Source organism: Melanostigma gelatinosum, assembly GCF_949748355.1.
Source record: "Melanostigma gelatinosum genome assembly, chromosome: 14".
NCBI lineage: Eukaryota > Metazoa > Chordata > Actinopteri > Perciformes > Zoarcidae > Melanostigma > Melanostigma gelatinosum.
The window spans coordinates 16,279,876-16,296,870 of record NC_136647.1 but is presented as its reverse complement, the minus strand read 5'-3'; the positions used below and the strand labels follow the sequence as shown (position 1 = coordinate 16,296,870).

The 16,995-nt window shown below is 47.7% G+C and overlaps 1 protein-coding gene across 9 annotated transcripts in view; it reads right to left on the bottom strand.

Annotated features, from left to right (window-relative positions):
• The window catches only part of LOC306787691 (RNA-binding protein Musashi homolog 2), a 218,196-nt gene that overhangs the window by 81,418 nt on the left and 119,783 nt on the right, over window positions 1–16,995 (bottom strand). For all 9 annotated transcript variants that reach the window (XM_079282911.1, XM_079282912.1, XM_079282910.1 and 6 more), the window contains exon 7: window positions 14,477–14,525. In XM_079282911.1, the coding sequence (XP_079139037.1) occupies window positions 14,477–14,525 (49 nt within the window). The remainder of the gene's footprint in view (window positions 1–14,476; window positions 14,526–16,995) is intronic.

The window sequence follows — 16,995 nt, the reverse complement described above, 5'->3', positions numbered from 1 at the left end:
CTTTAACGCCACACTGACAACTTTGTGTCGTCAAACACGATCCATCACAAAGACTAAGTGATCATATTTAATCAACGTCTCTCGACTGCTTAACTATTCCCTCTTCGCTTCAGACGCCGTGCAAGTTCACGCACACACACACCCCCATTCCCCCGGTCCACATGTGAATACAAAGACGTACAGTGAGGGGTGGGCGTTTGGAGTGGGAGAAGACAGCGGGAAAAAAAAAGACTTAGTGGTCCTTCTCCGTCCCTGCAGGCGGTAAAGCAGGCTGCATGGCAGCCCCCTCTCCCAAGACAAGTTAATAAGATGGAGCAGTCCCCAGGGGCAACAGCCGGAGAGCATTATCACTTTGAAGGCAGCCAGGAAAAAAACCTGACACATACTCAGGAAGAAGTCCCAAAAAGAAGCTATTAATTACCCCTCTCACCAGCCGCTGCTAAGAAAAAGTTCATTTGACAACTTGGAAGACAGCGATTGTTTCGTAATTCGGGATTTTCCTGCCCACTTGGTTCACAACGAATCGTTCGCAATTTTTTCCTCCACACACACACACACACACGTATGTATGACAAGGCGACCCTCTCGCAGTGTGAAACCGCGAGGAGTTGCGGGGCGACGCGGCACATATTGGCACGCGTGAACCACCCAAAGACCACTTCCACAGACGCGTGGGGTGAGGAAGAAATCGTGCTGCATGAAGCCGAGAGGGAGAGAGGTCCCTCCCTGGAGGGCCCACATTCACTCAGAGCCGCTCGACTCAAACACAAGTACCTCCCTGCCATCTCAATGAGGCTCACACGGGCGCGCTAAAGCAAATAAGAGCAAGACTGTCACCTCGCCGAGGAAAAATTGATCATTACGCAATTTGTTCCCTTTTATTACAGCCATTGTAATTAAAAATAATTGAGTAGCGGGGTGGGCAGGTGGTCCCATCAACAATTTCTTTCACCAATTAGCACTACAATAATATTGCCCTGGATATTGCAGATGATATTATTTGCATTTTGATGGAACACAAGTGCCTGCATGCCTGCATGCCAGAGAACTGTTCTCGAGTGGAATCTTTTCACCGAGGATCCACCGGGGAAGAGTCACTTCTGGTTTGGCAAAAACAGGCTCAGAAACAGAGGGAGAGAGAGAGAGAGAGAGAGAGACAAGGCATTATATTGCTGTGCTTCATTGAGTGTTCTGTAGAGCCATGTTTAAGTTTTCAAGAAAGACCGGCAGCAGTGCATGCAGAGCAGAATTTGTCCAGTTCCAACTGAGCCTAACATTACATTATTGATCCACATCTAATTCCAGATACATTGAATTGTTATTGAATAACCCTGAGCACCAGATTTTCTAAAAAAAACGAAATCAGCTGCTGCGCATCCGACATCAAAAGCACGTGGATTCAAATCCATCAGCTCAACATAACTAAATTCGGTCGGCAGAAACCAGACCAATGTGTGTTAACGTCGGGGCTGAGACCTGTGCGTTCTCATGAAGCCAGCTAGTCTGATGTCACAGGCCTAACAAATTGGTTCTCCGGCCACAGGGGAGCATGTGTGCAGCGTGTGACGGTTCGCGCCGCACAGAAGAATCAGAATCAAATTTGAAGCATTGAATTGCTGTGATGCATCTCACCAATTTCCTCCAAAGCATCCAAGCTCGATCCGAGGGTCTCTCTGTGACAAGGATTATCTCACGAACACCGGGGGGGGGGGGTGTTCTGGGTTAAAATGACTTTTTCCCCGTGCTCGATGGCTATGCAAAGTGGGTCGAGATGCTAATTGGCAATCTTGACCACTGGTATGCAAACTCTATGACGTAAAAAAAAAAAAAAAGGATCTTCCATACTGATTGGGCCGGTATTAATCCGCCTGCAAGTTTAAATATCAGCAGACGTTATACGGGAGAACTTGTTTCCAGGTGTTGTGTAAATGGACTCGATCTGTGGCAAGCTATCTGGTGTTGACTTTCTACTGTCCCAGATGCAGATGTTGGACCTTTTGTTGCGTTCAATCAAACAAAGCTTCATGATAAAAATCAAAAAACATCAACCTGGTAAATTTGATACGTAAATCCTACCTCAATAATTCCTCATTTTGTATGAAGATTAATCCACATGAGGCAAACAATATATATCTTTACAAGAATAAGAAATCCTGTTTGGGATTGGAACCTTTTCTCTACCAATTTGTATTATTTTGTGTCACTATCAATGCTTTGATTTGGCAAAAAATACATCAACCAACATTCATGCCAATACGCCATCTCCCAATTATACTGAATTACCTGTGCGTAAGAGGGAGAGAAGGGGGGGGGGGGGATAAATGGGGTGGAGGAGTGTCAGAGACAAAGACTGAGAGACAGACATAGAGAGGGAGACTGAGACAGAGAGATCAGAGAGCTGGGGAAAGGAGAACAGCGAACGATAAATGAATTCCCAAGATAGGAGGAGGGACACGGAGAAATTACAGAACAAAAGGAGAAGACAGAAATGACATTTCTTAAGGGACTGCTGTGTGGCATTTGTAGGAAGAAAAATGAAATGTGAGGACCACAGAGAGACGGGAGGCGGGAGAGGGCATGGGGAGAATGGAATGAGTGAGAGCGAGAAACAAAGGAGAAAGTGTGTGAGAGGTACGACTAATTTATGAGAAATGAGGCAGGAGACGGTGAGGCTGGCTGCTGCTGTATGATGGATTGGGTGGGGGTGGGTTTTGCAGGTTGGTGGACAGGGAAGAGCCTGTGATATGGATCCTTTGATGCAGAATTTAAAAAAAGTGTACTCTCCAGAAATGCCACATGAAAATAAAACTGAAAGAATATTTCTCTTTGGAGGAGAATGTAGGTAGGTAGATAGGTAGGTAGGTAGGTAGAGCAGCAACAGAGGTAAAGGTGAGAAAGAGAACTGGTAGGAAAAATAAAAATGAGAGGGGAGCGCAGGGGAGTGAGCAAAATAAGAAGAAAAACAGAAACGTGTGAAGTGGGAGAAGCAGCGAGGAAAAAGATGACGAAGATAAAGCGAGATGAGAGACAGCTGCCTTTTGACGCAACTGCTCTTCAACTGTGGCAGTTTGAAAAAAGGAGGGGGGGGCGTGCACGTGTGTGTGTGTGTGTGAGTGTGCACGTGTATCCCTCTGACTAGTATCTGTTACAATGAAGTTCACATAAGCGTGAAAGGACGGGATTGATGATAAGGCAGCTGCTCATTTGTAGTGCGTAAGGAGTCGGTTCCCGCACCCTCCAAGTACACAAACACAGGGAGACACAATCGCTCACACGCAGGCAGACAGAAGAAGCTGCCTCCGGAGGTATCGAGAAACACTCGGGGCCTACAAAATATTCAAGGCTCTCCTCCAGACACAATCCCCGCACCGAAAGCTTGCTGACAGAGGAGCGCAGTGAACCTCCTCCTTCAAAAACAGAGCGCCGTCCTTATGCTAACCCCAGACGTACGGCGCGCTCGCATCGTATCAAAGCCGGGACACGCGCCACCGTGTGAAGTGCCATCAACTCATACACGCAGACGCGCTCCTCCTCCTCCTCCTCCTTCCCCGCGTTTTCTTCATGCATCTCTTCCCGCCTCTTTCTTGCTCGCGCAACTTTTGAGAGCGGGAGGGCTGGCAGCAGTGATGAAAGGGCGCCGATGAAGGTGCGGCGGTAAAACACACCGTAGACACCATCCATCGACTGACGGAGATAGAGAGAGCACATCACACGGGCACCCTGTCCAGTTCAGTCGCTCTCTCAGCATGAGCCCGATATAGATCAGGCCCGAAGGCGCACATTTACACGACCACGTGGTTCACGCGTGAATGGACTCAACAAACGCATGCTGACCCTTTCTCTGCAATTCCACGGAGGCAAAAACAACCCAAACTAAGACTTATAAATCATCGTCCCGCATGCATTCGTTTGTGACCTTATGAACTATTGGAGGGCTGCCATGTCAGGGGTTCTCTAGCAGCACTGAGATTATTTTCTTTTGCGGGGGAAAGTAAGTAAGCCGAATGATGTCAGATGTCGTCCACGACCACTATAAACTCCCAAATTCCGATCGATTGCAGATCATCATGCCTTACAGCCGTGCATATCCACTGAGGCTTGGTTTTGTTTGGTTTATTTTGCGTAAATATGCGTGCAGTGGCCAATGTCGTGTAAAGAGGGTGGCTGGCTGAGGGCTTGTTCTCCGCGGGACTCTACAGCGGGGGGCACGCCACACAGTACAGGCAATGGGGCCCTTAGGCAGCCACCCATTTTATATCACGTTGTACTACACGCGCGTTCACACGCACTCCCTTGCATAAATAGAGACAAAGAGCGCACCTATACAGCGGCGCACAGTTAAACACAGAAAGGACAGACTTGGAACCCGTCAAGTGCGAACAAACTGATGACAAGGCGGCGACAGATGGATTCACTGAGGGGAGACGAGCTACGCATTCAACTCAATTAGCAACGTGCTGCTGCGTGACGCCGATGGGATACGGGATCTCACCATGACTGGCAACCTGTCAATCGAGCGGCGGAGCCGCACAACAAGCGCCATGCAAGGCGCAATGAATTCAATTTAATAAACCAATAAATTCATTAATTTCTGAATAAATGGTATAAACCCACCGAGTGGCACGAGTCTGCATCGAGAAACGGTGGCATAATGTGACCAGGGAGCCTCAATATCCCCAGGCACGCACACACACACACAAAGAAGAGGAAACTGGCAGCGGGGAAGAAGGAGGAGGAGGAGGCGGCGAGAGACTGAAAGGAGAGAGAAGAGGGAGAACAATGGCTGCTCCTCTCTTTCTCTCTTGCTCACGCTCGCCTCACAAGCTCTGTTCATACATTATCCTGCCATGGTACCTAATGAGCCAGGCATCTCCACCCTGACACTTACGCTTGGCTAGGCAACCTTTATTACAGTGTTGAGACACACTCACTCACACAGACACACGCACTCAGAGCTGACCATCGCAGGTCACCACGGCAGCTGTGTGATGGGGGGGAGCTCGCCATATTCAAATGCATCTTCATTTTCCGTCGGAAGAAGTTATTATATAATGTTCTAAGCGTGTTTGCGTGTCCGTCTCAGACATGTCAAGCTCCTGGTTTGTACAAATACATGAAGCGGTCGGAAGGCTGCTGGTGAATATGGGGACAGACACCGCGTGCCCCCTCTGAGCCGCCGGTTATTACCGATGCTTCATTGTTCGTGACGGCAGGCAGAATAGCTCTTTTTTTGTTCTTGCTTTTTACGAATACGCACTTAGAAAACAAGCGAGTCTATCCTGTCTGGCAACCTACCAGTGGGTGCCAGGATGTGCCCCGCGGTGCTATGATTGTTTTGGCTGCTTCTGTTTAAAAAGCTTCACTTCAAAAAGAGCCGCCTACAACAGTTTAAGTGGCAAACCAGCAGGGGTGCTGGGAGGCCAATCGGTTGCAAGCGTAGCAGTAGGCGCTACGCGGTAGAAGTTGGTCAAATAAACGTCAACCGTCACGACGGCGTGCCGGCAGAGTGGAGGCGGCAGGACTGCTCTGAGATTGGGGGATGGACTGGCATGTTGGCTGAGCACTTAGAATGACATAAGACACTCAGTTTGACCCTCAAAGCATGAAGAATAAGAACAAAAACACAGAGAAATGGAAGAAAGAAACCCGAGGTGGTTCTTTTTCCCCTTTAATCTAAGATTAGACGTCTGGACTGAAGGTGATGTAATCTAACGCAGCTTGCGATCCTTCTGTGAGAAGTGATTGCTGCGGCCCAACCGCTGATTGTGATTTACAGCCGTGTGGATTGGTGTATTTCGGACCGCCATTACACTTAAGAGGGACAGTCAAAACACTAACTTCAAAGCAGTGGAGCCGAGGCTCGACAGTTCCATGTCGTCCTCTTTCATTTTAACTCGATAGCTTCTATTGAAGTTACAGTGAAGCCGTTTCCCTTGAACAAAAATGATGTATTGAGGGGTGGGATGTGATCATATTAAAATTCAAAGACAAAATGGCCCCAACCGTGTTTTAATTAACAGGAGCAGCAGAAATGATTGTGTTTTGTTGTTGTTGTTGTTGTCTTGTACTCAAGTGAAACACCAGTGACTGGTTTTAAATACCATCTGTGAATGTAAATTATTCTCCTATGCCTCTGAAGTACATACATCAGAGACTGTCTGTCGTTACACAGTAATGCCATGTATTATGACGGATCAGATTTCTCTACATCAGGAACAGTTGACAAGCTTTGTTTTAAGCTATGAAGCCATTCAAAATGTAGATGTTAATGTATCTATAAACCATATTTTTATTGCAGTTTTTGAATTTTCAGTAGATTGAAAATCGTCCATTTACTTTTCACTGAAATCACAGGAACCATAAGTATAAATCAAAAGTAATTTCTGACAAAAATTGCATCAGAAACACGTTTACATGTGTAGAAAATCCTCTCTGAAAATGATCCACTCTTCAAAAGAGGACAGGCGAGAAGTCCCCGCAGTGCATCTGTGGGCGTGGAGGCGATCAAAAACATGTAAAAATCCTACAAAGACAAGAAGCGACATATTTTTTACTAACACCGCGCAGCAGACACTTAGATAATTCCCCCGTGTGCTGCGCTGGACGCCTGGGTGGGCACCGATCAGGGGGGGGGGGGGGGGGGGGGGCTTCTCCTGTCTGTCTCTGGAACGGCCTGACACACATCAGACGCTAAAACAACACTAGATCTTTTCAAACACCCTGACTTTGTAAGAGCTGCATATCGTCGGGATGACCGTGGGCTCGTCCGTGCGGAACGTTACTGCCCGTGTGCGGCTCGTATTCGCGTGTCTGTGTGCGAGTGGATGTAAACTCTGGTACTCCAGGTCACGGGGCGGCTGCAATCTCACCGGAGCTTTAACCTTGGTGAGATCCACTCTTAGGTGTTCCGAGAATGATGATGTGAGCAGTGGATCCTCCCCGATGGTTCCGCTTTCTAAGAGCATCCAGCAGGTCACAAATAGAGACGCTGTGGGGGAATTACCAGGTCAGAAGGTAGGCCAACTCTCAATATGATGACAATTCCAAGCGGGCATTTTCATTTCCTGAAGAGACTGATTCCCCGTGGCAGCAGCTGAGGCCAAAGATGTTTGCTTATTTTCTTTTTTGATCTTCTCCGTTTTCAAGTGAGAAAATCTACTGCAAGTGTGCAGTGTGGACTCACTGCGTGCATGACAAAACCGCCTTTCCATTCACGTACTGTACATCCAAGGACAATTCCAATCAATACGGCTTTTTCCCCCAATGCTCACACAAACAAATCAGACCATGGCTATCATACACAAATGTGCCTTTCTGGCACATGGGGATGGGGGATGGGGGGGAGGGGGTTCCTTATTTTCGTCGCTTTCAATTCGTCCTTCAAATGTCTACCGAGGTGCGTCCACGCAGCCAACCGGTGGGAGCAGCTGATGTTTTTAATGGCGCACGGTTTGTCTCCTTGTGGTGAGATAAACACGGGGAAGAGATTAAAACCCCAGGCTTTCTTCCACAATCTCCAGCCTCCATTCCCCCCCCCCCCCCTTGCGGTGGCCATGCGGGCACAGCAGATTCTAATTCAAAACCAAACCCATCCGCCCTGTGGGCGCGATGGAGCCTTAAAAGAAAAAAAAACACTGCATTGATAGAGGGGGCAGATGTCAGCAGGAGGAAACAGACAGGTGACAAGGAGAGGAGGATTCTCTCAGGTTTAATCACCTACCTGTCAAGCGCCTCTCATTGGGCTCATCGCCGAACACTGGCAGGCAGTGTACACACGGCTACGACCCGAGATGCCGGTGTTGATTTGGAGGCGAAAGGCCTGTTGGGTCACTGATGTCAGGGACGTGGATCATAACAAGCAAACCCCGAGGAGGAAGAGGCAAGGCCAGGGGACGGGTTGGCCGCGGAGCTAGCTCATCTGCGCTTACGAAGAGCGGCTGAACATCGCAAAGTATAATTTCCTTTGTCACCGTGATTAGGGCCAAGGCGAACGGGGGCCCCCCTCAGGTGGAGGCAGACCCACAGAGTGTGTGATTAGCTCTGCCATTTAAATGACATTCACACTAATCGCTAATATCAGGTCTGTCAAGGTGAGGGGGGAACGCAGCGGTGTCGGCTCGCACTGGAGGAGCCGAGGCAACAAAAAAAGTGCAGGAATATCTGATTCTGCTCGATGCGGATGCCGTGTCAATCAGTTAAGTCGGGCATGGCGGCGGATTGTTTCACTCTGCATCAGTGCTGCTGTACAGTAGTCGCAGAGCACAGAGGAGCTCCCATCTGTAAACACTACCGCTCCCGTGGAACCGGCGGGGATTCAGTTGTTTAAAAAGGGATTTGCGGAGAAGGGGGGGGTGGGATTAATCATCAAAGAGGACCCGGCCCTCGCTAAAGAGACGCTGAAGTTCTGTTCAAATAGGTTTAATTCTCTTGTTTGGAAAAAGAAAAGAAAAAGAAAAACAGCACTGGCCATTTGCTTACAGAGCTGTTTGGAAGAGGAATTAAAGAATTGGTTAACTTGTCTTCTGCTGGTGGAAATTGGTCTCTGAAGCCGCGCCATCTCTAAAACTCCGATGGCCCTGCTCCGTCTCTTGCCTGAACAAAAGGAGGCATTATCAAACCTCACTCTCAGCAGCGCTGGACCCATTTGGTAAACAGCCTGTGTCCTACAGTAGTAATCAGAGGGTATTTTTGAGGGATTTGCAGGCTGGCCAGGAGGCATCCGCTGGAGTGATCTCGAATTGCTAGAAGCGGCGGCCTAGACTGCCTGGCGCTCCTTTGAAGCCATCGGCAGCAGCTTCCAGCCAGAGGAGCCAGCAGGGGGAGGCTTCCCGTTGAGGCACTCCTTCTTTATTTCCGTCTCTTTCTCTCCCTCACCGAGACTTCATTCTACTTTTCTTGTGCTCAGTGCCCCCTTCTTTCCAATCCTTCTCCAACTGTACTTGTTCCCGTTTTCTCCCCCCCCCCCCCCCCTCCCTCCCTCCCTCCCTCCCCCCCCTTCTCCCACTCAGTCAATGAGCCAGCAATCACTTTGCAGACAGACATCCTCTGCTCAGTCGGCCATGTTCAATCCCTAGCACCGGTGGCTGATGAGGCATTGTGGTGACGTCAACCACCAGGGCTTTTTTCTTTCTTTTCTCTCTCTTCCAGGGGAGCAACAGTTAACCTGTGGAGGCGCAGCTCCGCTTCCAGGACTCCTACTGGCAGTCTTTGTATGAAATAATGAATGTAATATGCCAAAGAGATGAAAGATAATGAGGCCAATTATTTTTTTCTTCTCACCCGGTGAGGCAAATGTATGTCAAATAGTTGGTGTGTAAAGACACCTAATGTGGTATTAGGTGTCTTTGTTGCTCTATGAGCTTGTGTACCCTGGGGCAAAGGCTTTAGCTCCATAAAGCGCAGCTCTGAAATTGTGACAAACACCACAATAATAATAATAATATGATAATGTTAGAAAGTTGGACTGTGTGGCATATTCATGGGCTCGGGCTTGTTTGTCTCCGCATTGCTTTCTACTTGGCTGTAAATTTCACCTGAGAAATGAACAAAGACACGAGTTTGAAAAAAAACCCTGCACGCTGTCATCCGTGCACACAGTCTCACAGAGACACAACCGGTTTTTGGGTTGTTTGGAAGGCAGCTCGCTCTGTGTGACATTGACTCCTCAGTGCCAATTCCACACTGGGAGCTGCACTTGCTAGCTTTGCTGCCAATCCAGGTAAAGAGATTACAGAGACACACAATGCAGCCTTCTGTTCGTCTGCCAAGAAGAAAACCAGCCCTTTAAGCTCAAAGGAGAAGAAAAAAAGAAGGGGGCTAGACAAAAATCCACACAGCCATTGGCCCCGTCCTCGTGCAAAAATAAAACCAAGAATCCTCTTCTTCTCCAGGAACATGGCTTCGAATACAGACCTCGCTCACTTGGCTCCCACTCATGACTCAAACAATTCAGCCTCCGCCTCTTTATCCAGGTCCCCAACACTGTTGCACATTACTATTACTTGCATCATTCAAATAAAGAAGGAATTTGGCTCGCGATCAGTCACACAGTCTTTATAAAGCCCCACTAATGGGTGCTGTCTGGTTACAAACTATTGTTAAACAATGTGAAAGAAAGTTACCCTTGTATTTCATCATGGTTCTTAATGGTGTAATTAAAAAAAAGAAAAGGTAAAGAGAACGTGCGTGTCACCCAAAATACATAAAAGGGGCCACCTTCAATTTTTCAAGGCACAGTAATGAACTCAAAAACTCGCAGAAAACTTAAAAACTTGATGAGAACTGCGGGGATCCCACTAATTTAAGGCAGGACCGATTTTTGCCGAGCTGGAAATCAAACAATCACCGACCGTGGCATTCAGTTCTGACCCAATTAATCAGCTGCTTATAATCGGAAGAGTGTAATGTGGATTTGGGACTGCACTCATTTGCATTGTATACACTTAACGTTTTAGGGATTGGTGCGGATTACGCGGGTTGCAGAGAAAACTGCATATCCAGACTATGTGTTGCCCCTCGAAAGCCTCCCATGCGGAGTTATGTAGAGCAAGGTAATGTGCCGTAGAACCGGGGCTAATTATGGTGTGGACTTACTGGAGGATGCGTGTGAGCAGCAAGACAAAGAACCCATCTGTCATCTGCCGAACCTTTAACTCGCGCATTAAACCGCTCTCTGGGCGGATAAAGACAAGTCGCCGTTTGTCTCACCTCGGCGACGCTCTCCTTGGCGCCACCAATTGTGTTTGATGGTAAAAATCACATTTCAGATCATAAATCAAATGTCAGCCCGCAGGACTGAGGGGGGGGGGGGGGTATTGGCACCAAAATGATAGAATGATTTGGTCTCAGGGCTTTTCTGGGAGCCTGTCGTCCAGGGGGTGGCATGTGACGTCACGTTGAGGGCCTTGGGAATGGGCGACGGGTAAGCGTGGACCGCGCTCACGGCCCGGTCTCGGGACAGAGCGAAAAGAAAGAACTGCAAACGCATTCCTGTCTTTTTTTCTCTTTTCTGTCACAAAATGAGTGTCAGGAGAGAAAAAGGCAAGGTTGAAGGGAGGCGGTGCGGCTGGGGGGGGGCACTGCAGTGGACCATGGGACAATAGGCGCCCTCTAGCATCAACCTCTGGACAGCCCGAGCTGCTCACCAAAGACACTGAACTCACCCACAATGAACCGCTGCAGTGGGAAGGGAGGCTTTAGAGAGTTCAATTTCCAACACAATTGGCCGTATTCTACTCCTTTAAATGCCAAGGAGATGGTGTGCAGCCATTGTGAGGGGCTTTGCTTACAGCGAGTGTCCTCTAGCAGGAGCGACAGAGCGCGGGGGAGAGAATGGGAGGGAGGGAGGGAGAGAGAGAAGCGGCGAGATGGCGAAGACGGGCAGGGCGGGAAGATGGCGCGGGGACAGAAATAGTGAGACTGTGTAAATGAAAAGGAAGGAAGAATAAGACCTAAGACTGAGCGAGATAGAGAGTAAAGAAAAAAAAAGGAAGAAAAAAGTAGAGAGCTAAAGGAGAAGAGAAGGTAGAGAACGTCTCCTCTGGCTGTGGTTTGGCCAGCCTCGCAGGGACCGTCTGAAGGACAATGCTGCTACTTGTGGAGTGTGACGTTTGTCCTCTATCCAATTCACCACGGCCCCCCCAGAAGAAAAACACACTTACGATCAAAATGTCGATCATGCATCTCGGACACAATAAACCCTCCCAAACAAAACGCAGTGCATTCGAGTAATATACAACACTGTGTGTATAAAATACATAAAAAGCTTAAATGGGAAAAATAAAAGAGCGGCGGAGATAACATTGATATGAGGTGGTGCGAGGTCATCGTGAGCCCCAGCAGGCCGAACAACAGATCACATTTAATGCTGCGAGTGTTACCTCAGACACACGGCTCTTTCTTCATTGAAGAAATGATTTTACATTGTACACACCTGCATAATATGCTGTATGTATGCGGTCTCTCCTCAACAAGCGCCAGTAAATATGAAAAATGCTGACTGACTTCAAGGACATTTGCTTTCTCTCTTCTTGGTTCGCTACATTGCATAACTACCCGCAAACTTCATGGAGAACAACGATGGCAAACCGGCATCAGCGATCAGTTCGAACCCGATGTTCTCTGGGAGTCCGTCGGCCCGTCGGCGTGTCTTTCACTGTGGAGCCTTGCTGGAGAGAATGCCGTCCCAGCCGCAGGTTGAGGACCAGTTGGTTTTCCTCCCCCGTCGATTCATCCGCGCAGCCTTACGGGTTGAAAATCTGATCGTAGATCTGTTTTGTTGTCACAGCTTCGGTAAATTACGATACTGTCGAAATGTGTAATTAACGGGGATCGTATCGTTTTAAACACGTGGTGTCGAAAAAATGACGAAAGTGTCGATACTTTTGACGAGCTCAACAGAAAATGTTAGGCTGTTGTCGTGCTGCAGGCTTTTAGGGTCAATTTGGTTGCAATCCAAAACATGCAAATGGCAGTTGGAGGCCACACTTGCATGACAGCATTCCAGATTTATGAGGAATAAAATAGGGCAAATGGAATTCGTTGTTAGAAAAATGCTGTATCCTGCAGTGCTTTGCATTCGAGCCCCGAAGTGAACTGCTATTTTCGGGACATGCAATCACTGTGTTTTTGTAATATTTTTAGAAGCATCGCATCGTGTAACATCTGGATTGTTTAAAAGAGAACGTGTTATTTCTATCCATTGCAGTGCTGCAGAAAAGAAATTGCAGAATTATTTTTTCATGATTCTATCACAAAGATAAAAATGAACACAGGTGGGAAATTGATTTGGACCGCCAGCCTGCCAGATGCCCATTACTGGAGCTTTAGGCAGCGGTAAAGCCGGCCCAGGCACTGGTTTCACTGATTAGATATTCAATGTCCTTTCCTTTGTGGTCACAGGGCAGCTGAGCCATTAATATTACACTTTCACACCAATGGCTCTGATCAATTATTCAATTTTTTTTCTTATGGCTCTGTAATATTCTATGCAATTCATCTGGAAGACCTGCCGTGTTTTATTTTTTTTTTTCGAGACGCAAAGCAGCAAATATCCGCTGGTTCAAATTGCCACCGGAACAAAATATCAAAATGCTAGTTGGGAAGAAACGGCAACAGCAGCAAGCGCTGCACCTGCCTCCCGCCTCAGTGTCACACTCAATATAAATACGTCCGCTGTCATCAGCTAAATTGCCAAGGAGGCTGTTTCTCCATCATTGTCTTCATTTGAAGGGCATTTCGCTGCCCAAAGGCGAACGCCGAACACACTCCCCGAGCGTGGCGCTCCAACCCCCTTTTCACAGAGGGCTGGCAGTGCAGTAGACAGGGGGGGAGAGGGAGAGAGAGAAATAGGAGAGAGCGAGAAAAATCCCAAAGCAGACCTCACACTGGGTTCTGTCACTAGGGATCAAAATCCCCTTAAAGCCAGAGATCACTTCCACGACAGTTCACATGTTCCTCACTTAGAAACTGTTTACCAGACTCAAAGAGTTCGTCTGCACAGCGGACACACACACACGATACAGTACAGAAAGGAAATGAGAAAGTAAAAAAACAACACATCTTTCGATCCGAGCCGGCTGCACTTTAAACATTTATTAGTGTTGAGAGAGGACGACTCGCTGCAAACGGATGTTTACGTCTTGTGTGGAGAGGAAAAAGAAGGGCGCTGGGCCCGGTTCACTGAGACGGTGCGATGGCGGTTCTGTCTGCCTGTATGAGCGAGCTGACTGGTGTGACAAGACAGAGAGGAGTCTGTGCTCCCTTCTCTTGTGGAGATACCTGTCAGTGCATGTCGCCTGCTCGCACACACGGTGACGCACGCACGCAGCCGGGGACAGTCTGTCTCCTAAAAGTTCCTCTAACGCACCGATGTGAGGATTCATAGCCAATAACAGCCGTCCCCCGCACACGCGCGGCTCAGGATAAGTGACAGCCCCTGCGCGCACGCGCGCTTGCCAGCGGTTGAAAAGCCGGCGAGCGTGCGCCTTGGCTCGAATGCGCGGCGCCGCATCGCGGCGCGGGGAGGGAACCTGTCTTTGGAAAGTCCTCTGCACGAGAGAGAAACGTCCCCCCTCATCTCAGATAAGGAGCCGATGAGAGACGCCGATAAAGTCGGTGCTTCTCTCGGGCCTTATCTGACGCTGTTATCTGACTGCACAGCACCCACCATCTCACAATCTTTACACCCTTTAAGCACCTCTCTGAAGCACTCACACCATCATCACACACACACACACACACACACACACACTCCAACATTCTAAACACCGCACCAGCTTATTGATTACTTTGACACGCTCCCATTGTTGAGCAGATGGTACACCTAATATCATGTAAGATTGGAACTGTTGTGTGTTATCTCATGGGGAAAGGACATCAAATGACTATTTTCTCACCTTTCAGAAAGACAGAGCAAAAAAATAAAAAGAAACTAAATAAAAATAGGAGAAAAAGAGAGCGGACGCTTTGCACTTACCTCTATGTCTGTTAGTTGTCTTATCAAACATAAGCATGGCATCGTCAACCTGGAAGACATAAGAAAAGGCACTGACATTAGCTTAATCTCTTTTTTAGCAAAGGCCTCACGTCACCTTCTCCCCCATTGAGTCTCATTCTCCTCACTGTAATCATTCTTCGAGTTTAAACTCTCGCTGCCTTACACGTATTTCTTTCTAAGCACCTCTCTCCTACATAATCACTCCGCGGTCGCGGGGTTATTGTCGGGTTACCAGTTTCCTTTTGCTGTCTGTGGCTCGTAATTTTGATGAATTTGACCAATCTTAGTGGCTTTCACTCACGGTCCGGATTAGAAATGTCCAAAGACGCGAGCGGGGGAAAAAATGGCGAAATGAACAATGATGACAAGTGGCGGGGGAAAAAGGAAGCGGAGAACTGTGCGGACAATATGTTTATTTCGATGAACACCAATGGCCGGTCCGGGGGAGAGTGACAGATAGACACATTACGCTAAGCGAGCGTGAGACAAATGGGATCCCTCCCTCATCTCGCAGCGGCGGTGGCGGCAGCAGCATCCACCATAATATCATCCCTCATCATGTCCAATAAAGCCACACACAGATTTCTTTCTTTTTTTCTTTTTGCTTTGTTTTTTCACACATCCCTGAAAAACTGATCTCTAGACACACTCTGCTTTTCGATACAACTCTGAAGAAATGCTTAAAAAAACAAATAAAACAGAGTGAGGCATGCTCATTTAGCCTGTGATTTTGTCGTGGGAGAGAAAAAAAAACCCACAGAGGGGGAGACAGCAGCAGACAGAAACAAAGAGGGAACACTCTGCACCATCCACTCTCCGGTTATGGTCTCTAGGTAAGTGTAACGGTGTACCGAGGAGGCATGATGCTGTGCGGGGGGGGGGGGGGGGGGGGGGATGTGCACACAAGCATGCATCTGTGTTTTTCACGGGAGGGTGACAAAGCTTCGTGGAGGACATGGGAAGAGACAAGAATAGGGGTCTCGCTCAAGTCGAACTGTCTGATTGGATGAAGAGAAGTGCCTGGCAGCCGGGCAGACTAGCGCTGGCACGCTTCTTCATGCCACCCTCTTGCCACACATTTGGCACACAGGACGCTGGCACAGCTTGCAGGGGCCCCGGCTACTCACTGCACGGCTCACAGGCACTTTATTTTCACCTCCCCGAAAAGCGCTTCCAAATTTGCCAAAAATAGCCAGCGAAAGACATATGGATTTTAAGCAACCCATATGCGAGGCACACCTAGATTTCACTCATTTCAGTGGCCCGGCATTATGTGCACAGGGTGTCGTTACTCCATTCAAGAGAACACAGAGCTGAGCACCTGAAGTGGGCGAGCCTACACTGCAGGAGTGTTTGCAGCAGGACATTTGGCAGAAACAAGACCATCAGTTACCTTGAATAAACATTTATGCTGAGGCATCACTTACTAAAGGTCAAAGCAGAAAGAAAGGCAGACAGTCTGTATGGGACTCTTAACAGGGAAAATCTGAGGGCCAATAGAAATGAATCATTTATTGTGAGTTTAGAACCATTTCATGAACCAAGTTGATTTTTGTATGTTAAAGAGAAACTGAGGTCTTGTAATTTTTTGGATGTAAAAAAAGCAGAAAAAAAGCTGCTATTCCAGCATTGGCTACTGCAAAGCAACTAAAAAAAGTGAGTCAAAAAGAGAGACTTTTCATAACGAGGAAATGTTGCTATTAGTTTCGCCATTTGCAAAGGGCTAGCGGCTACGGTTATCAGAGGGCTAAACTATTGGCGACATTTTCTCTCCATCTCTTTTATAGTTTATCCTGTCACCGCTGTAACAGATACGGTTAGCCGGTGCTAAGCTAAACTATTAGCGACATTTTCTCTCCATCTCTTTTATAGTTTATCCTGTCACCGTTGTGACAGCTACGGTTAGCCGGTGCTAAGCTAAACTATTAGCAACATTTTCTCGCCATCTCTTTTATAGTTTATCCTGTCACCGCTGTAACAGCTACGGTTAGCCGGTGCTAAGCTAAACTATTAGCAACATTTTGTCTCCATCTCTTTTATAGTTTATCCTGTCACCGCTGTAACAGCTACGGTTAGCCGGTGCTAAGCTAAACTATTAGCAACATTTTCTCTCCATCTCTTTTATAGTTTATCCTGTCACCGTTGTGACAGCTACGGTTAGCCGGTGCAAAGCTAAACTATTAGCAACATTTCCTCCATCCATCTCTGAAACGCTTCTCCAAACAAATCTGTTGTCTGATGACTGCATGGGGGGAAAGATAGAAAAGTAGTGAACGGATAAAACCGCTGCCAAGCAATATCACCTGCAGCAACAGTTTTATTCACAATGTCACGCAACCTAACCTTTTGTCTCATGCCAGGCGATCTAATGAAAATTGCATTAAAGTGATTGGAAAGGGGATAACTGGAATTTGGAGTGCAGAGCGGTTTGTGATTTTATTGCCTGAGTCTGAAGAATACGTCTGGATTGTTTTTTTGGGTTTGTTTTCTGCAGTACA